The following is a 22,733-nucleotide window of genomic DNA, read 5'->3' as shown; positions in this document are numbered from 1 at the left end:
GTTAACTCCACACAGGAGGAGCTGTGGCACATCAAAAGGAGATAAATCAATATTTATTAGATCATCGTCGATAAACAGTGCAGATTTTTTGGCATACAATTTCAATTTAGTCTTAGTTTTATGTTCTGAGGAAAAAATAATTAAGTGTTCTCATTAGCATTAGTTTAGTTTTAGTCGACTAAATTCTAAATTATTTTCTCTCACATTTAATTATCAGATTTCATTTTTTTTTATTTTAAAATAATGTCCTTCACCTTCACACTTAATTAGTGGCCAGTTAATACTACAGTAATTCTGATTTATTTTAGTCTTTAAAAGCATCTGGCATTATGAGGTGTATGATGTATGATGCACTATAATGAAAAGTATTAGTCTATTCGTCAGGTTTCCTAAAACAGTGGTTCTCAAGCTTTTCAGACCCCAAAATAAAGGCACCAGAATAATATCCACTGTTATCCTGGAAGTTTATAATTATTTGCTGCATAGTATTGTATATAGTCATCTTAAGATGTAAGTCCTTGTTTTAATCAGAAATAAAATGGATTAAAAGTGACCAAAAATGGTAGAAAAGGTGGTGAAATGGAATTTCAAACACCACAGAAATTGGTCACAAAAAGTGGGAAAAAGGGTTCATAGTGTCAATATTGGCTTAGCAGTGGCGGAAATGGGTTGGGGTAATTCGTTTAAACTATTAGGGTAATAATTTAAACTGGCAAATAATGGGCATGAAAAATCATGAATGTGGTTCAATTGGCAAAAATAAGCATGAGATGTGGTGAAAAGAGATTAAAAGTGACAATAATGGGTCAACACATTCAACATTAGGTGAGAAAAGTGGCTGAAAGGGTTTAGAAGTGTGGCGGAAATGTCTTGAAAGTGGATAAAATGTGCAGAAAAGGCACTGAAATGTGATGAAAAAGTGTCAGAAATAGGAACAATGTAAGAAAAATGCATTAAAAAGGAGCACAGATATGGCAAGAGGTGAAAAAAGGGTTAAAATAAGCTAATATAGGCTGAAATTACTAGTTTCTCGAATGAATCTGGCGACCAACTCCCAATATCTCGCGACCCCAATGGGGTCCTGATTTTAAGGTTGAGAACCCCTAACCTAAAGGGTCAGTGGCTAGTATTAAAGGTGTATGTAAAAATGATGTAATCATACTGTGTGCTGTTGTGTTTTTTACCTGCACAGTCACTGAGTGTGTTGTTCTTTTGACGCTAACAGTGTGAAGCTGTCCGTTAGCCAAGCTCCTCACGCTGCTCCTCAACACCTCAGCCTCTCTGCTGCTGTCCAGCTTATATCTCACCTCCAGCTTATCTTCACACATGACAGGACGCACAGATTCACATCTTCAGTTTGAATTTAAATTCAAACGGATCAGGCTGACATTACGTTGTCATTAGCATGACTAAGGCGTAATGAACGCTGTCATTAAGTGTCGTTCACTAAATTATGACACCTTTCGCTAAATTATGACACCATTGGAGCTGTGTTGGCATTTTTTGGGTTAGGTGGAGGGATCTAGTGGGGTTAGGGGTTAGGGTTTGGTAGGGTTACGAACAACCCTTAATGACAGCCTTCATGACACCTTATTCATACTAATGACAGGTGTCATGCCATAATAATGACAGCGTAATGTCAGCCTTTATGTATAAAACTTCAAAGTGTTACCGAAAAACATTATTAGAAGGAACATACAGAAATAGAGGAAAGTGTTACACCTGGGTGAGGGGAAAGGAACAGGGAAGAAGGAGTTAGGGTGGGACAACGGAAGGAGTGGTTGACAGTCGGCTATTTTGGTTGTGTTAAAATTGTAATGTGTTGCTACTAGGGATGTAACGATTAATCGTAAGGCAGTTAAAAATCGATTCATAGGTATCAAGGTTCACATCGATGCTGTGAAAATTGAATCGCAGTACTTTTTTTAACCAGCAGAGGGCTATCCAGAAGCGTTGGCGGCGAGTGAAATCTGCTAATACTTTCTTTCTGGCCGCCTTCTACTCTTAAACATGTTCATAAATGATTCATTACCCCTTTAGCACCAAAAGAATATCTGTAATATTACATGAATATCTGTAAAAGTCACGTTTTTCTATTAGCTCTGTCTGCTAGCATAGCTTCTCTTCTTCACTGCAAGATATCTGCATGCCAACCGACCACTGGGTTACCAGCGCCCTCTGCTGGTCCAAACAAATATCTGACCTAAATACAGTAAAATGACTTTTTTTTTTTTAAGTCCAATTGTTAAGGCACAAAATACATTTTCAGATGCACTTTTAAAAAGAAAAAGAACTATTATGCAGTTTTGTATTGTTTACTATAGAACCAGAATTTAAATAATAAGCTTCTTCTACATTTGTATTATTCCTTTATTTATTTCATTCAAGATTTATTTTTAGTTAAATTGCATTGTTTTGAATAGTTTATCAAGGGATTCTTTTGACAATGAAAAACAGTATTTTCCCCAAAAAAACAAGGAATATTTTTCAGTCATTTATATACAGTCCCATTTTGTAAAATAAATCGTGAGAGAATCGTATCGTGAACCCAGCATCATGAATCGAATCGTATCGGGAGTTGAGTGAATCGTTACATCCCTAGTTGCTACTATTGTGCATGTTGTGGGGTGTCTAATTCTCAAACAAAAAAGTCATTTTTCTCTCTCAATCTATTTTGTCATGTCAACATTAGGAGAGGTAAAATTTGAAAAGTGAAATAAACATGTCGATAAGTCACGACACAGGAAAAAAAAAAATATATAGCGAGAGTAGAAAAACATGGGAAATATAATGAAAACGAATTCTGCTTGAAAATGATCAGGATTATTTATGACAAAGTGAGACAGAAGTGAAAATCCACCCTCTATTCTTGATTTCTCCAGTTAGCACCAGTGAATAACATTTTAGACAAAAGAGCCAAAAAGTTCCAACTGGATGATGAAAGTTGAGTTTGACACTTTAAATTTGGAAGTTCCAATTGACAGATTGCTGCTAAATCTTTATAGGATGTAAAACCAACACAAAAAGGAAGACATTTATTTTCCACATAATGAATAAACACAAATCAGCTCTAACATGACAACTGATGGCTGAAGAGAAAAACATTGGTTACTTTTTCCTTCCACATGCTCTTTGGTTTGATATTTTACATTATGTTACAAGAAACCACAGCAAAACAAAAACTAACACTCAAGTCAATAAGAAAAGGAAAAGGAAAAGAGTTTAAAAATAAAACAAAAGCTGCACAAATATACAAATATTTTCAGAATAAAAGCCTGCGTGCCCTCACCGTGCTTGTTGATGAGCAGAGCCAGGTACTCCCTGTAGTAGGAGCTGATGTAGAGCAGCAGAGCTGGACTCTGGCTGGTCCTGAAGCTCAGAGAGACATTCTCCTCTCTCAGCGTCAGGTCTGAGTAGATGGAGGACGGCAGAGCGCTGCTGTTTCTCCCCCCCCTGTGCGGATCTTTGAAGGTGTAGCTGACCGAGGTCTCTGATTTGAAGCTGGCAGACACCTCTAGAAAAAAAAAAAGCCACACAAAAAAAAGGGCGTCAATAATAACGATAAAAGATACAAAAGAGTTAATGGGCTGTGCTTGTTTTTTCTTATTTTTCAATAAATCTGACAGACTTTTGTCCCTGTTTTGGAAGCTTGCAAACCAAACACTGGTCAATAGTCATTCATTCATACATTAGGCCAGTGGTTCCCAAACGGTGTGCTGTGACAAGTCAATTTACTACTTTGGATGCACTCATTTCATAATACAGAGGCAAACTCTCGATCATTTTTTTTCATATACATGTATTTCATTAAAAATATTTAATGAGTAATATAGTTGTATTTGTCACATTTTATTTGGCATTAGTAAATAATTATGCACATTTACAGATATTGTACATGATATGAGTGATAACACGTGTTATAAAGGATATTTTGCACAATAGGTGGGCCTTCAGATTTTCACTTGTCCTTTGGTGTACCTAGGGCATAAAAAGTTTGGGAATCACTGCATTAGGCAACTCAATGTGCCTTCGTAGGTAGCTAGGTCATAAAAAAAAATATATATATATAAAATCATAAAGAACAATACTAACTGTCAACATTTGTAAAGACTGTCTGGACTGATCCAGAGTACAGCTTCTGAACAACCTCGTAGGCTTGAACCGTCAGAGGAAACATTGCCGTACACATTGTAAGTGCAGTGTCTCATCAGCGTGTGTCTCCTCTTGTTTTCTCTCTCCTTTGCTCTGCCACATATTCCTGATTCCAATCAACCTTCCCAGAGTCTATTAAACTCCTGTCTGAAGTAGTGGAGTTGTAGGATGACAGCTAAAGCTGAGCGTTTATCTCACCACATGGTGGTTTCTGCACTCGCCTCCTTATCCTCTTCTGCACAGATTCTGCCATCTCATGCCTTAGTGCAGTGGTTCTCAAACTTTTCAGCCCGCGACCCCCAAACTAAAGGTGCCAGAAATAAAATGGGATTTCTAAAACCGCAGACATTGGTTAAAAGTTGCACATTAGAGTGGTGAAAAACACAGAGAAAAAGTGCTAAAAATTTCAAGGCAAGTTTGGTGTAGTTTTAGAAAAATGAAGTTGTTCAAAAAATATCCTTAGTTTCTTAAAGGCATCTGGCAACCACAAATGGGGACCCGACCCCAAGGTTGAGAACCCCCACCTCAGTCTCACAGGGTCTGCTTCATATATCTCACTAAGCCGTTCCGCCTCATCGTAATGTGATCAGAATATACTTTAATTATCCCAGGGGGAAATGACTAAGATGGAGCACGCTTGCCTACAAGACCAAGCACTGGGCTAAATGAGCTCTGCACGCAATCACAGCACTGCGTCTGTGTCCTTTGTCCTCTGAACCGAACACATTATTTTCGCTTCAAAAATTCTGACGTTTTCTAGTCTTATGAGAGAAGCTTAAGAGAAAGTGAACTCTCTTTTCTCAGATTGTTTACCTTTGCAGTGGCAGCCTAAGTATGAGCAGCACTGAATAAGGGGATAATGTGTCTGACCATTCAAGACGCTGTGTAAATCACTGTAATTACCAGCGGCTGGTGAAAAAAGATGCTGTCGATTTGCTGAAGTGTTGAACCGAAATATAAAGTCACTGTGATGACGGATCTTTAATGTGTTCAAGTGAAACTCAATTGAAAGCTTTCTACCTCCGCCCACACTTCAACAAGAGACTGTTCTGATGAACTTTTGATACCACGTGGCTGGAAAAGAGTTTCTGATCAGCGTTAAGTGAAGAAATAACAGTCAAAACTTCTGAACTTTTGAACTCAAACTTTGTAATAACTTGTCTGATGTTCTTTATGAAACAAAAGAAATGTGGATGCAAATTTGACACGAGTGTTTTATTATAATTCCTTAAAAGGTTTTAGCTACTGCATTTTATGACAGTCAGCCTGATGTGTTTGCAGTGTCCTCATCCTTTAATGTTATGTATTTCTTCGATTTGCATCCTGTTTATTCATGTTTATTTGTGTATATAATTAGTCTTCCCTCTAGTTTCATGTATATATTTTCTGATGGATATCTATTATGCTTCCTTTCTTTACTTTATTCATGGCTGTGCAGTCAGGACTACAAACTCCTCCTCCTCCTGCTTCTGAACTACATCTCCCATGTGATCAGGAGTGGTGTAGCACAGGTGTGACAGATTGCCTGGATTACATAAGCCTGTTCATTGTGACCATGCTGTTAGTTACCCTGATGAAGGTCTTCTGACCGAAAGCATGGGAAATTACATGTTTTTTTTGTTTTTGATTCAAGTGTGCAGATCTCTTTTTCACACAATCATTCTTGAAGCTTGTCTTTCTGGACTCGAAGAAGGCTGTTTTTAATCCTATTCCTTAATGCACCTAAAGGGGATCCAAACCAACAGCTTCAACCCTGTTTTGAAGGGTTGAGTGGGTTACTTTGGCATAAAGTAAAAATTACAGATTTTTTCCCCAAACATGACATGGTCCAGTTTCAGATAATGTTTAACTTAATCCTTAACACTTTATAGAATTTTTTTTTTGTCACTTAAAGGGATCTTCCACTGTTTTTACAAATGTGACCTAAAACCTTTGAAATGTCCTTATTAGAAGATCCTTATTTCAGTCCATTGAGTTCTACAGGAGTGAATGCATTGCTCCTTTGGTTGCTCTAAAAATCAGTAAAAAAAAAAAGTCAACGTTTACCGAAATTTGATAAACAAAATTCGTGCCCCAAAAAAATCTTTGACCACAGGGGGCGATAGTTCCAACTCTGCTGTTTTGTAGACGGCATGAAGAAGAGAAAAGCAGCTCCGGTTGCATGAAAATACAGGCAACCAGGATCAAACTGCTGCTCTGAGCTCTTGGCGTGACACCATCACTTATACAGCTGCTCTGAGTGTCCAGAACGCGCACCAGCGTCATTTGATGTCACCACCAGCAGAACTGTACTGCTGTTCACACAATAGGTAGAAATAAATGTGCACTCATTCTCTTTTTTTAGAACAATTCATCACCCATTAGCATTAAAAAAAAAAAAACGTAAAATGAATGTTTATTTTTTTTCTCAAATCCTGCCCTATGCTCCTTTAAGATTAGGGCTAGGGTAACAACACTTTTGTCATGCTGATGACTAGGGATGTAAAGATTAATCGTGAGGCAGTAAAAAATCGATTCACATCGATACTCCGAAATTGAATCGCAGTACTTTTTTAATTGATTTTTAATTTTTTTTTTTTTTTACAGCAGATGGTTCTGTCTATTTAGAATTTGAAATTCAGGACTCACCACCATGTTTTAAATCAGAAGTGTGGAAGCATTTTGGCTTCCCCAAGACAAAATGAAAGAGGTGAGAAAGAAGGAACATGTGAAATCCAAGGCAAGAGGGGAACATAAAGAAAAGAGAGAAACAAGAAAGACAGAATGATAGTTTGTTTATTTAGATTACTTCTTTGATATGGGATTTGTTTTAAAGTCCAATTGTTAAGGCACAAAATCCATTTTCAGTTGCACTTTTAAAAAGAAAAGGAACTATTTTGCAGTTTTGCATTGTTTACTGTAGAGCCAGAATTGAAATGAAAAGGCTTCTTCTTCTTCACTTGTATTATTTCTTTATCTATTTCATTCAGGATTTATTTGTAATTAAATTGCATTGTTTTGCATAGTTTATCAAGGGATTATTTTGACAATGAAAGATAAAAGAAAATAGTACAGTATTTGTCTACAGTCTCATTTAGTAAAATAAATCGTGAGAGAATCGTATCCTGAATCGAATCGTATCGGGAGTTGAGTGAATCGTTACATCCCTACTAATGACAGGTGTCATGTCATAATAATGACAGTGTAATGTCAGCCTGTGTTTATAAAAAGTGTTACCAATTTTTCTTCAGGATTTTTCTAAACTTCCCTCTACAGACCAATTTTGTCACCTGTTAAGGTGAATTCGGACCCTTACACCTCTGTAGGGGTTGTTGTAGACTGAGACGGCTTTATAAAGAAAATACTGTATAAAATATAAAAAGATGATACGATTAAAAATACAGAGACAAAGTCCAAGAGCACCCAAAAAAGGAGTGTGTCCCAGATCGAGAGAGAGAGAGAGAGAGAGAGAGAGAGAGAGAGAGAGAGACTATGATGAAGATGTCTGAGCAGGAAGGCACCTCTTTTATCTTAACGGAGTTGTACACATGAACACACATTTGATGATATGATGATTAATATAATAATTGCCGTAACGTAACACACCCTTGCTACACAACGTCTAACTAATTTAAAAAAAAAATGGAATACCCTAGTCTCAATCATTAATGTCACACTAAGTATAACTTTAAAGGATATTGTCTCCCCCCCCTTCTCTGCCTCACAATGGTTTGTTCTTTACTGCAGTCTGTCTGGCTCAGCGTGTTTAGTGCTTCAGTGAATAGGAACTTCACAAACCTGTTAACCTTTGAAAACGTGTGCAGACAAAAAGAAACAAAAAACAGGAGCTTCACAAAGATTGACTCAAAACTAGAAACACATACTGTACTTCCATATTAGACGAAATGGGATCAAACATGTTATCAGCAGTAATCTAATATTTTATCTTTTGTACACGCACTCAATATTCAATTGACTTCTATGAGTCTTTACCAAAAGGTCCACCATCATAAAGTTACTGAAAATAAGTTTACACCCCTAGGTTTCCCCTCTTGTTGAACGCCATGAGTTTGAAGCTCTACCTGTTTGACAGAAGACCCCTGTGTACGCCGACAAGCTGCAGTCGCAGTGGAAGCCGTTGGTTCTCTCCACACAGCGGCCCTGGTTCTGGCAGAAGGAGCCGTAGCTGCTGCAGTGACCCGGGCAGCCCGGTTGAACCCCAGGTGTGATCTTCGCCCTCTCCTCCAGGTCCAACGTGACACCGTTTAGCTGGAGGGAGCGAATACAGCCTCGAAAGCCCTTCTGTCTGGATGCAGTTCCTCCTGTAAACCCAAATTAAGTTTTAAGGCAAAAATGTCAAAATATTCAAAACCTTACAAGAATTCAAACAGTCACTGTAACAGCCCTAATTCAATTAACCAAGATGCCAGCACTGAAACCACAAATATGTACTCGTATGCCTTTTTGTCCATAAGGGCCACATTATCAACATTCATGTCAGTATTTAGAATAATGACCAATCTGAGCATGAACGCAGGAAAGAACAAACAGTTTTTAGTAATTTTGTGTGTTTTTCTTGCCTTTTTGTGTACATTTGTTGTCATTTTCTGTAATTCCTTATATATTTTGAGTCCTTCCGTGTATGTTTGTTGTTGTCTTGCTCGTTATGAGGCACGTTGCGCATTTTTGTTGTCCTTTTGTGTATTTCTCCTGTAAAATGTATGTTTTTTTGGAGTCATATTGTGTATTTGTGTTGTCATTGTGTTGTTGTTTTGTTTGTTTGTTAGTCGTAATAGGTTTGCGGGATAATTTTTTTTCTGTTTTTCTTGTTTTTTTGCGTACTTTTGTGTTCATTTTCTGTAATTTTGTACATTTTGAGTATTTCTGTTGTCATTTTGTGTTTTTTGGAGTAATTTTGCGTTTTTTGGAGTAATTTTGCGTATTACTGTTGTCGTTTTGTTTCTTTCTTGTTGTAGTTTTGTGTGTTTTTTCTTGTCTTTTACTGTACTTTTCTGCAATGTTATAATTCTTTGTATCTTTTTTATTGTATTCTTGCTTTTGTTTTGTGTATTTTTCTGTCATTTTGTACGTTTACTTTGGGGGCCGCATGACACCAGTTGCCCATGTCTGTTTTACTTCGTCTTTCTGGTTCCATCTCTCCCTCTCTTTTCTTTCATAATGAATTCACAGTCGTCTGCTTCACATTGACAGCTCACATTTCATTGTCATCCTAAATATAATGTCACCATGCTGAAAAGGCAATGAGCCACCATGCTGTAGTTGGATGGTTGATTCCGTTCCATAACTTTCATTAGATGACACACACACACAGGCACACAGTCTATTTGTGTGAGTGTGAGTCTGAGCTGCCTGTGCAGCACCAATAAACATCGTCTTTTTTTTTTTTTTTTTTCATGAGCTGTTGTTTCTTATAGATGGCGTCGTGAAAAACTTCTGCAAAGTTCAACCAAAGGCTGTGCGGTGCACTCCACTGCTGATTTCTTATTAGCTCCAACATCAGGGAAACACAGACGCCTTTTGCTCTGATTAAACATAACACATATAATAGTACACACTGTACAAAAAAAAAAAAGTCCTGAGGCTATGCATTGAAATCAGGGTTGGGATACAATTACGTTTTCAATTACCCATGTTCAATTACAATTCAATTACGACTACAATGACCAGCATTTTTTCCAATTACAATATTTTTTTATCTTCAGAAAGTCAATTACATGCAATTACATTCTGAATTACTGAAGTTTAATTACAATTAATCACAATTACTGAGCCTGAAATAAATAACATAATAAAAGTTAATCTTCCTCTAATACACTAATAACAATTATCTATCATCTAATTTCTTTCCTATCTATTGGTTACCTTATAAGGCTTCCTAATCAAATAAAATACAGATTTTAATCATTTAATCATCTGAGATTTTTTTTGTCAATTTTTAATTTCTTTTTAAATAATAAAATGTGGGAAAGTTTGATATAAAACCTATCATAAAAACTGTTGACTACATATGTGTAGAACTGTACATATAATGTATAACATTAGCATATCCTGAAGTGTTTTTATTTCCTTTCTCCTCTGTAAATAATAATATTCTTCCACAGTCTTACGTGCAATATTACCCAGTACTCATTGTAAAACCCCACTTATCGCTTATATATATATATATATATATATATATATATATATATATATTTATTTAATTTTTTTTTCTGTACTTTTATCTCGACCAGTATCTACTATTTATTTAATTTTTATTGTATCATTTTTAATTTCTGTATTTGTATTTAGCTTTCTTGTTTGCTTGCTCTTTGTGTCTTTGGTTGCTGTAGCGTTTAAATTTCCCCACTGTGGGATAAAATAAAGGATTGCATTAAATTACAATTGACAATTTTTAGAGAATTTTCATTGCAATTACAATTACAAAGTCAATAATCTAAACTAAATTCTGATTTCATTACGATTACGATAGCAACCAATTTTCTAAAATTACAATTTCAATTATAATAACGCCACAATTCTAATTAATTATCAATTACGCAATTACAATTACAATTGACCCCAACCCTGATTGAAAGCGGTGAAAATCTGAAATCAGGGAAATAAAGAAAGTCTAAATGTTGATGTTAACTGCACCACAAACCTAACACAGACATGCACACACAAAGAGATACAACCATTAGATAAGATCATGACCAATTAAGATGTATGAGGGAATAACATTGGATTACTTTCACCTTAAAAAAAAAAAAAAAAAAACACATCACAGGAACATGCAATAATTATCCAAAGAAGGTTGGATTAGATCAGCAGATGTGGGGAAGATTAAGGATTTTAAAAAAACAAAAAACAAAGCAGGAGAATTCCAATAAAGTGCATGGAAACCGGCAGTGTGTCTTATAGAAGTGCACAACAACAACAACAACAACACATGGTCACGCTGCTTGCTGCCAGTGCAGCACCAATAAACAATGGCTTATCTTTGTCAACCAGGCAAGTCCCCACGTAATGTGAAATGCTGCTCACAATAAATGCAAAAATCACTCAACTGCAACTACAGTGTGCAGCAGATACCTTCCATCTATAAGAGCAATAAAGAAAGACAAGATGCAATCCTGGGCCTCGGGCAATAACATGGATTACTATTATTATTATTGTGATGGGAAATGTGTGATTTGTTGATCCATGAATCCATAGAATGAATAGTTAAACTTCATCAATTCAGTGTTTATTGACTGCAGACGGCAGGGAGAATACTTTTCTTTATTTACCCAGCTGATTACATTTGTTTCTGTGTCAGGAAACAGAAGGAGAAGATGCCTGCACATGAATGAAAAACCTAAAACGACCATCCTTTTTAGTGACACATCAACGCGTTCCTGCTCCTCATGCTTTCCTCTGAGAATACACAGTTAGTCAAGGAGTCGTAGTGACCTGCCTGTTACTCAGTGAACATAATCGGATGGGAAAAAAAAAACCCTGAACAAATCAATATTCACCTCCATGTCCTGCTTCTCTACTGTCTTGGTTGAATCTCATTAATGTTTAGTGTTTTGTTTTTCTTCCTGTGTGTGTACTGACATAAATTGACACACAGTATAAAGAGAATCATAAAGCCTGGCGATAAATGATGGATTTATTATGATTATGATTTATTTATTTGGATATAAAAACTGACACAAAGATAAAACTGATAATTCATTAATAGAGTAAAAGCCATGATGTTGATGTTGGCATGTTTATTTGTTCAGACACCATCCTGTGTGCTGGAGCCCATCTGAGCTGAATTCATGTGTAAGACGGTATCTGTCGCACAAAGAGAACATGCAAACTCCACGTGGAGCGACAGGATTCTGCAGGATTTTGGATCAACAATCTACAGGAGGTAGAGGCGTTTGTAATATCTATAATATAATATAATATGGTATAAAAATCCAGTCCTTTCACCATTTAGTTATTGGTAAAATTGCAACATTGAGCTTAAATCCACTGCTTTCATTTTTTCTCTGAGATGAGTGGTAGAAAACATATTGTTCTTTGATTTAAACATATTTATGTACATGAATTATGATTTATCACTTTGAACTACAAGCCGAGATGTTGGAAGAGCTTGTAGGCGGAGGAAGGAGGTTGTAAGTGTGGGAGTAATATTCCAAGGAAAATTGGTATAATAATGTTGCACCAACTTATTCATGTTGTGCACATTTACAGTACACTATATAAGAAATGATAATTTAAGTAACTGAAATAAGATTTAATTCCAGCTAGTTAATTTTGTTTTCTTTGTTGAAATAATATGATATGGTTTCATTTTTTATTTCATTTACAACATTTTTTCAGAAAATAAAGATTTAAAAAAAATAAATGAAATCAATAGCTAATTAATAGTTAACTTATTTAATAGATGTTTGTAGTACAAATGATAATATTAAATAATAAATGAATGTCTAATTTTTTTATGACAAGGTTGATGTACTGACTGCATCAGCAGATTAATAAATAATAATAAGTCATTAGCAGAAGCCACCAATGTTTTTTTTTTTTTTGCCATAAAATACAGAAAAAAACCTGTAATCCTGGTGATATAATTAGAAATTAAATTGTTAATTAACTTATGCTGTACTTAAGATAGCATTTTAATAAAACTAGGGGATAAACCATATGATATCCCCTCACACAACTGCACTTATTTTTTTATTCCATTCTGAGCTGCTTATGAGAATCAAAGCTTGTTGATTATTAATTAGTATCTTTTAATGGTTTGAACTTATTTTACTTTGTTGCTTGTCTTGGAGAAGTGATTAAATATGGTGCTACAGCATTTATTATCATTCTCGAGATTTCGCCCCTCATTTTTACTTTTTAAATCTCTTGCCAGGTCAGACATCTGTGGTCGTGTACTCTTGTTTCCCTATTAGTGCAGCGGCATGTACAGTAAGGTAGGTTAATTGGGGAGTCATATTTGTTTTAATGTGATTGTCCCTCTGTGGTTTCCTGTCTATGGTGTGTACCTCGCCTCGCCTGATGTGAACAAGAATAGCTTTTCCCCGAGAGCTTGTGCAGGAATCAGCAGATAAAGAGGATGAATTATTGAATGAGTTCCCATGAGCATCTTTCATTTACCTGTTTTTTTTTTTTTTCTTCTTTCAGTTCAGTGGTCAGAAACTGTAAACTCAGCAATTAGTTTTTCAATTTATCCTTTTTTTTTTTTTTACAGCAGAGGTTTAATGTTTTGTTATAAAATCGAGTTTTATTGTGTAGGGAAAAAAAGAGCCATGCTCCCCAGAGAACAAAGAGGAGAGAGAAGTCAGCACAATAATAGTTGTTAAGGAAGAAATAAAAAAATAACTTTTTAATTATCATACTCATATTCTATTTATTTATTTCATCATTTGTGACATGGGACAATGCATATTAATGGACATAAACATGTAAATGTGCCAATTTGTAGCCACAGGCTAGTTTACATCCATGGTCCCCGGCAATCTAATGTGTTCAACAGAACGTACATTTAAAAACAACAAATGAAAACAAAACAAAACCAATAACTCCAAAATCAGACAGCATGGACAGTACAATAAATGTATGTGTATATATATAACGACATTTAGTTGAGGACAGACCAGAATTAACGAGACAATTGCAGCTAAAGTGCATAAGGTCGATGATAAAGTGCTTTCGTGCTAAAGTGCAAATGTGCTATTTTGTCTTTTTTTGTCTGAAATTGCACCTCACCTTTAGCCTGGTGAGTTGTTAGTGTAAGTGCTAATATTATTGCACATAACCCTATTGCACATGGTTAGCATTATAAGATGTATTTATAAAGTGCTAATGTTATTGCACATAGCCCTATTGCACATGGTTAGCATTATAAGATGTATTTATAAAGTGCTAATGTTATTGCACATAGCCCTATTGCACATGGTTAACATTAATATATGTATTTATAAAGTGCTAATGTTATTGCACATAGCCCAATTGCACATGGTTAGCATTAATATATGTATTTATAAAGTGCAAATGTTATTGCACATAGCCCTATTGCACATGGTTAGCATTAATAGATGTATTTATAAAGTGCTAATGTTATTGCACATAGCCCTATTGCACATGGTTAGCATTAATAGATGTATTTATAAAGTGCTAATGTTATTGCACATAGCCCTATTGCACATGGTTAACATTAATATATGTATTTATAAAGTGCTAATGTTATTGCACATAGCCCTATTGCACATGGTTAGCATTTATATATGTATTTATAAAGTGCAAATGTTATTGCACATAGCCCTATTGCACATGGTTAGCATTAATAGATGTATTTATAAAGTGCTAATGATATTGCACATAGCCCTATTGCACATGGTTAGCATTATAAGATGTATTTATAAAGTGCTAATATTATTGCACATAGCCCTATTGCACATGGTTAGCATTACAAGATGTATTTATAAAGTGCTAATGTTATTGCACATAGCCCTATTGCACATGGTTAGCATTAATAGATGTATTTATAAAGTGCTAATATTATTGCACATAGCCCTATTGCACATGGTTAGCATTAACAGATGTATTTATAAAGTGCTAATATTATTGCACATAGCCCTATTGCACATGGTTAGCATTAATGTGTTTGTGTATTGTGAATTATTAATGCACAGAAAGACAGAGAGAGAGAAACAAACAACTATATGTATGTAAGTATGCGTAGGTATATTTAAATGATTCATCCCAGACTTCGGGTTTGAAATTACTGATAGTAAATGAAATGGGGGAGCGCTGTAATTTGGACATAAAGAACATGTCCTCTCACCTATAAACAGCTGGCTGTTGAGCTGCAGGTGAAAGTGTCCGTCAGCTGGAGCCTTCTGCTTGGAAACTGGAAGATGGTCCAGTTGTAGCGACGCCTCCTTGATGTTCCTCTCGGCTCGGACTCGATGCCAACGGTCGTCATTTAGTGGCACATCAGACGTCACGCTGACCTCCAGCGGACCGTTTCCAACATCGAAGGAGAAGAGCACCTGAGTGGAGGCTTGAATGAGGAAATGCAGGTAGCAAGAGAAATAAGAGAGAGGGTAAGAATGGAACTCAAACTAAATCAACGTAAAAATGAGTTTTCACTATAGAGCCATGATGTCTCCTTCACCAGCAGGTCCAACCTAAACCAACACTACATTTCCCAATACCATGGAATCAGATTTGTGTCAAAAAGACACAAGCACACATTTGTGAATTGCAAACAAAAAATAAGACTTTGCCAAAAAAGTCATCTAAAAAATGAAAGGTATTACTTATAATGTTTCCACATTCTGACACAAACGTCTCTTGTGGGTGGAGTTTATTAGGAGTGAGTCGTCATTGGCTCATTATGGAGTATTAACCCAAACACTGCATTAAACTAACAGAAGAAGAAGAACTATAGCGTTACTTGGCCTCCTTAATTACGCGAGAGTGCTGAGAGTAGAAACTGAAATCGAAGGCGTAAAAACAGCATAAACATTATTGTGGCTTTTAAAACTGCTCCGCACACTCACATTCGATCTGAGCACTCGTCATAGACCAAGGCTCGACTACACGATGACCGAGTGAGTTTCATCAATAACAGAGGCTCGTTCCCATTCCGTTTGACGAAGGCAGTCGAAAAAAAGTGGAATAAATGGTAAAAGAAATGGATTTACGGCTTGTTCTGCTATGAGAACATGAGAACGACAAGCACAAAGTGAAGAATCGCAAGCAAAAAGTAAGGAAGCATTGCAAAAAAAGCAGGACGTGGAAACATAAGTAATGTTTTATTTTTGAGATAACTTTTTTTGGCAAAGTCTTAAAAAACAACAACAACAATGCAAAAAGGCTTATTTAAGCTACTGCAGAAAATAAAACCAATTATTTACTCTCTTTACTGAAAGAAATGCTTTAACAGTAAATCTTTACAAACCAATCTATGCCCGCACAGTGTTTTAATTAGCAGCAATGAGGCGTCTCATCTGAAGTCACTCTTGGTGATTTAGTTGATGGAGCAAGGTGTTATGTTACTGAGTGCAGCTGGGATCGTGTTTGAACCCAGCTGCTTTTGTCAATACTATCAATAAGCACAGAAACAGGCAGAAGGAGAGACACAATGCTCTCTGGGATGATTAGTTATCTGACAACCAAACAACAAAACAGTAAAGACCAGCCAACCATTTCATTCTTACTTTGGTTCATAGGACAAAGCACACAGGAATTATGTAGTACTGGAATACTTGGAACTACTAGAGTAGGGTGTAAATTCCCGTAGTACATAGTAGTTGCACCAAATGTGTCATTTTACTCTGCATATCACCTGGCAAAGAGCCCTGAAAGCTGTAATAAAAGTAGACATAGGCAAATCTTGGAAGTTGGAAAACCCTGATGTACAGTAGATGGAAACGCTGCTGATCTCAGTAGGTGTGTTTTTTTTTTTCTATTATTATAGCAAATTATTAAATCATCTGTTTGAATATTGGACAGATTTGCCCATGTAATTACTTAATTTAAGTAAAATAATAGCTTTTTAGCCTAATTTACTCACTGTATTTTAGATGTATTCACTGCAGACTCCTCAAGCTCTATTTAGATTGCATTAAGGTTTATCTGGCCCCTGAACTTAAAGGGGCAGTATGATGAAAAATTAATTTTATAATGGTTTTGCTACAGTGATATACATCCATTTAGCCTCATTCAGAGAGCCAAAATTGAAAAAGTCCTGATTCCTCCCTCCCTTGTTATTCCACATTTTATAAAAAGTCAGCTCCAAATGGGCAAGTTGGATTTTTCTCGCATTGTGACATCACAACGTGGAAACTCCTCCTCCTTACAATCCTTGCTCCTCCTACCCTATATGAATGTGAGCTCCTCCCTCTCAAACGACCTCACAGGTAAAACAAGCATAGCGAAGACAGGTTGATATTACAGTTAATATCACAGTTAATATCTTTACAATCAGTATATTGTAGGGGTTGAACAGACTAGTCGACTTTAGAGTTGTCTTGCGAGTTTGTCTACGTGATGTCAACTTTTGCCCAAGATGGCCGAGCAACACAGCAAACGAGAGTCCTAGTACCCCTGCAGGCACAACATCAAGTGTTTCTCTTCAACCTACAGCTGATAGGCAGACACTACGGCTAATGTACATGCTAACGGTAGCTGTAGTGGTAATATGTCTGTGTATTAAGCAGATTTGGAAAACATCAGCAGTGCAGGCCGGAGGCTCCGTTAGTAAGGGAAGACCGCTGTTGTGACAAAATCTGTGACCCGAAAAAATCTGCGACCGGAGGTGGCGACAGTTCCAACCCCTGCGCCTTCTAGGCGGACATTTACTCCCCCTTAAACACGTTTTTTTTTTTTCTCCGTTCTGCATTTACTTCACCCACCGGAGCGTCATGTTTAGGGGGAGTAAATAGCTCCGTCAACTGCATAAACTAGTTATTAAGGAGCTATTTACTCCCCCTTAAACATGATGCATAGTTTTAAAGGTCGACTATGTGCATACTAGTTGAAATCCCCTGCTTTAAACAACAGCAGGAGAAAATTGCCAGACGCTAGTTAGCAGAAGACCTAAGGAGATTTAGTCTTCCTTTTGCACCCCATGAATGGACTGGATGTGTACAGCAGTTTTACATAACATTTACCCAACACAATGGAAACACAGACCTCAACAAGGTACTTTTGAAATAATCTTACACTTTAACATACAGAACAGACAGCGAAATAAACTCTTTAATACAGGTAACGAATGGGGAATAGACAAGTTTCTTCTTTTCTTTTTCTCTTCTATGTAGAATCGTGAGACTTGTATAGAAACAACCACGCTCTTATTGATGCACCTATTCAAGTTGGATGCAACGGCCATTAACCAAGAAACAAACTAACATTTATCAAATACAACATTTCACGTTAGACCGGCTTAGTGCATAAATTGTGTTTTGCTGTGACAAAGTCAAAATGAGGACAAACACCTACATTTAATAAATAATGAAACATAATCTGTTCTAATTTGTACAATCACCCACGGGCCGATGGTACACCCTTATGTCTATGTTTGAAATCCCTTGATTTACAAAAAGACAGAACCAAACAAGAGCCATGATGTTGACTTGTATACATGTTCAAAGATGAATAACTTTACCTTAATTAAGCCACACATGTTTTATCTATTTCTCACACAGGAAATTGAATCCTTTATCATGATCCTGTTCTGCCAGAATAAAGTGGATAACACTAAAGCAGACAAATGGTGAGAAGAGTCTAAAAAAACTATTGATCCACTACGATCTCCTCAGTAACTGGATATACTATAAATATCTGGACAAACTTGGCAGTAGGTCTGAAGCCTTCCAAAAGGACGGAGTTTCAACCCCAGTTTCTGTATTTACTTTAAACCGAGAAATTCAATTAGCAAAGCAAACAAAGAGGAGCCACCATCCTTCATGTCACACAACCTGAGATGAAACAATATCCCATCACACTGTTGTAACCTCGTTTATTGTGCTCAGGCTTGGCTGCAGTGTTCCAGAGCAAAGGGCTTTTTTTGCAGCAAACACATGGACGTGGATCATAAAAGGAGATCAAGCAGCAGAGAAATGTAAAGGTAAAAAACCTTTATCGCAATACAATGTAATAAAAATCTCTTATAAAGATATGAGCAGTAAAAGTAAAAGAAACGCCGTCTAACTCACAGCTCAGTTCGATGCGAATGAAGTCCCTGATGCCCAGGTTTTCCAGGAAAACCCCAGAGGAGGCTGTGGTTTTAAACAGGAAAGAGACATCTGCGCTCAGCTCTCCGTGAAAGGTTGGAAAGTGGAGGTAAGACGTCTCTTTGTCAAAAAACGCTGCGTTCCAAAAGTTCTCTGTCAAAGAGAAAATAAATGCAACCATCGGAAACAGACGACAGAAGCAAATCAACTCACTGACTGAAACAGACACATGTGATTATTGTCGCAATTATAATGCGATTTTTGTCTTATAACACCTACCGTAACTAAACTCTATCACAGCCGGGGCCACAGAAATCTGATCCGAGGGCCACATTATCAATATTTATTTCAGCATTAGAATAAAGGCTGATCTGAGCATTAATACGGGGGTGGGTGGGTTTGTTTTTGTCTGTGGTTTTGTCATTTTTATTTATTTTTTGTCATTTTGTGTGTTTTTGGAGTCATTGTGTTTTTATTTCTGTTTTTGTGTATTTTTTCTACATTTATGTTGTCGATTAGTGCGCTTTTGGGGTCACTTTCTGTATTTTTGTTGTTCCTGTATTTTGTGTAATTTTGTGTAATTTTGTTGACAGTTTGTGCGTCTTTGGAGCTATTCTGTAATGTGTTTTTGTTTTTTGTTTTCGTAGTAATTTTGTTTGTTTAAGTGGTTGTTGTGTCTGTCTTTGTTGTCATTTTGTGTATTTTAAGAATTTTTTGTGTGTTTTTGTGAACTTTGTGCAATTTGCTGTCAATTTGTGCATTTTGGGAGTTATTTTGTGTATTATGTTGGGCTTCATATTCCTTCCAACTTCTTGAAATACTATTTTTGAGGATTTGTGTTGGTGGATGCATAAAATTAGACCCGGGGCCACATGTGGTCCCCGGGCCGCCAGTTGCCTATGTCTGCTCTGGATGGTCAACACATTTAGAAGAGTGGCTTTTAGTTTTTAGGGAAGATAGGCCTCCTAAATATTAATGTTCAAATAATACAAATTAAATAGGACCAACACAAGTTGGAGAGGTACTAGGAGATTAGTATTTTACAGCAAATCAGCTAAAGAGTTAAATATCAACTCCAAAATAAATGTCACGCCTTATTAAACCATGAATAAATTATGCTAGTGGCCTTGTTTACTTTGTATGTATTTGATATAAAATGTCAGCAGCAAATTACTTCCTTGCCTGAAAGTTGTATAAAGTGGTCGTCTCGCTACCTCTATTTTCATTGCTTTCCTTTATTTGTATCAGTTTTACAGCAAGAGTGCAAAACTTTACAAGGATAAAAAAAGACATCCAAGAGCAGTTCCATGTTTACTGTTTATCCATCAACATGTCTTCCTAAATTTTGTTGAGCTCACTGGAAAGCTGAAAATCATTTTAGTGAGTCTAGAACAATAAAAATACAATAAACCAGCAAGTGTTTGAAACATTAAAAAAGGAAGAAAAGTGAAGTTGGTGTTTTACAGAAAACACACTGTTCGTGGTGTGATGTTTTGCTTCTTTCTGGTGAATGTCGAGCCTTATGCCTAAATATTTGCCTTTGGATTCCCTATTTGAGTAGAAAGGTAGCTACACTCACTGTCTCCATGACAACGAAGAGGTCCAACCCTGTATGCGGACTCAGATCCTGGACGTTGGACGTCACCCAGTACAATAGATCTGACTGGAAGACTCTCCTTGTGGGACAGTAATCCTGAATCTTCAGTCCTGATGGAAACAAAAGAAAAAAGGGTGGATATTGTCAGACATCAGAATAAATCCATTATACACAGCAATAACAAATGCTCGGTGGGTTTTGTCTCATCCTTATAGTTGTCAAGGCAGCGCTGATTGGCCCAGATGTAATCAAGTCAAGTCAATTTTATTTATAGAGCACATTTAAAAACAACAGACGTCGACCAAAGTGTTGTACAGAGGATATAAAAGTTTACACAAGTAAAATAAATAAAAATACAAAACCAATAATGCCAGTTCTCATTCCAGTTTTAAAGCCCCGGCATATAAATGGGTTTTTAAATTAGTTCTAAAATGGTCAACTGTAGGAGTGTGCATGATTAAAAGATCAGAAAGATAAAAGTGTGCCAATTCATTCAATGCCTTAAAAACAAACAGTAAAATATTCAAATCAATTCTAAAATGAACCAGGAGCCATAGAGCTTCAAACAGGCGTAAAGTGCTGATGTTTGTGCGTACCAGTTAAGAGGTGGGCAGCAGCATTTTGGACCGACTGAAGGGACAGCAAAGACTCAGAGACCCCTGAGGAGACGCTGTTACAGTGGTCGATCCAGGACGAGATAAAATCATGAATCATTTTCTCAAAGTCTTTGAGAGATAGAGAAAAGGCTTGACCTTTGTCAGGATTCTAGGCTGAAAGAAGCTCGCTCTAACCACTGCATGAATGTGATTTTTAAAAGTGAGGGTGCTGTCCACAATCACCCCCGGATTTTTAGCAGCAGGTTTAATGTAGGGACCCAGAGAGCCAAGATCACAACTGACTTGATGGAAAACTGGTCCAAATGTTAAAATGTGTGTTTTCTTTTCATTCATATTAATAAAACTATTGTACATCCAACTTCGTCTAGACAAGGGCTCTGCACCCTTTACTCTCAAAGGAGCCATTTTGCCTCATCTCGCCTAAATTAAAAAGCTTCGAGCACCGAAAAAAACACCTTCTCAATGAAAACAATACAGTGTATAAAATTCTACACATAATTTATTGAGTTGGATGTCAAAAAATAACTTGAATTTGATAACGCATGATCATGTGATGTCACATGCTAACTGCTGAATCCTTGCAACATATCAAGCGTGCATATTAAGCCGGCATGTTGGCATTTAAATAAATCTTTCCTCACACAAAAAAAGTCTCTATTTTCTTCCAGAATAGCCTTATTGCTAGTTAAGTTATCTTACCAGGGATTTAAAACTCAAGATTAGCCACAGATGCAAGAAAAGTTGATGGTCTGTAGAGGTTGCAGGAGTTGAATTAGGAAGGTGGCAGAGTTATTGCACAATGTGATTTTTTTTTAGGTTAACCAATTGTTTTATCAGAATTTTATTTGAAGTTAATGTCATTAATCACCAATACCCTCTGTAAGTAAATAACAATTCATTATTTAAATATTTTTTTTAAAGCTATAGGGAGCCATTGCAAAAGAGTCAAAGAGCCACATGAGGCTCCAGAGCCGCAGGTTGCAGACCCCTGGTCTGTAGACATTCCAGCAGACACTTAGGAGGATCAGTGGAGTTCGGATTTAGTGGTAAAATGATGTGTGTATTGTCCGCGTAACAATGGAAAGAAATGCCATTTTTTAAAAACAACATCTAACCAGTGCATCACTAATGAATAATTTGGGGAAAGTGCGATTCTTTCATTGATATCGTCAATCAGTATATCTTCTTTGAGTCTATTGACCTAAATTCAGGGTTAGGGTCAATTATAATTGTAATTGCGTACTGGATAATACAATTATGATGTAATTATAATTGTAATTGTTATTGTAAAATGATGTTGCTGTTGTAATTGTAATTTAATTTGAATTGAGTTCAGATAATTGACTTTGTAATTATAATTTTGATGGAAATGATCTAAAAACTGTCATTTACAATTTAATTAAAGGCAAACTGATGGATATACTGTTACAGTTCTGTGGTTTGCACATACTGTACATAGTTAATAATTATTAAAATATGTTTCAACTTTTCTTACTATCTGACACTTCTCTCCAGGATCATTTTTACCATTAAAAAAATAAAAATCTAGGGGTATAATGAAAAAATATTAATGCCAATATTTTTCATTGATTAGGAAGCCATAACAAGGTAAACAAGAGATGAAAATAAAATTTGATGATAGATCATATTTTACAG

At 36.3% G+C, this 22,733-nt stretch overlaps 1 protein-coding gene across 3 annotated transcripts in view; it reads right to left on the bottom strand.

The window, feature by feature from the left end:
• LOC114479192 (contactin-associated protein-like 4) overlaps nucleotides 1–22,733 on the bottom strand; it is a 128,236-nt gene that overhangs the window by 9,321 nt on the left and 96,182 nt on the right. For all 3 annotated transcript variants that reach the window (XM_028472739.1, XM_028472740.1, XM_028472741.1), the window contains exons 15-20: nucleotides 20,443–20,570; nucleotides 18,846–19,016; nucleotides 14,963–15,181; nucleotides 8,214–8,453; nucleotides 3,290–3,514; nucleotides 1,185–1,318 (exon numbers count right to left, since the gene is read on the bottom strand). In XM_028472739.1, coding sequence (XP_028328540.1) covers nucleotides 1,185–1,318; nucleotides 3,290–3,514; nucleotides 8,214–8,453; nucleotides 14,963–15,181; nucleotides 18,846–19,016; nucleotides 20,443–20,570 — 1,117 coding nt within the window. The remainder of the gene's footprint in view (nucleotides 1–1,184; nucleotides 1,319–3,289; nucleotides 3,515–8,213; nucleotides 8,454–14,962; nucleotides 15,182–18,845; nucleotides 19,017–20,442; nucleotides 20,571–22,733) is intronic.

The sequence above is a fragment of the Gouania willdenowi genome, chromosome 17 (assembly GCF_900634775.1).
Source record: "Gouania willdenowi chromosome 17, fGouWil2.1, whole genome shotgun sequence".
Taxonomy (NCBI): domain Eukaryota; kingdom Metazoa; phylum Chordata; class Actinopteri; order Blenniiformes; family Gobiesocidae; genus Gouania; species Gouania willdenowi.
Note: the sequence above shows the minus strand (reverse complement) of the source record. Positions and strands in the feature narration are given on the sequence as shown.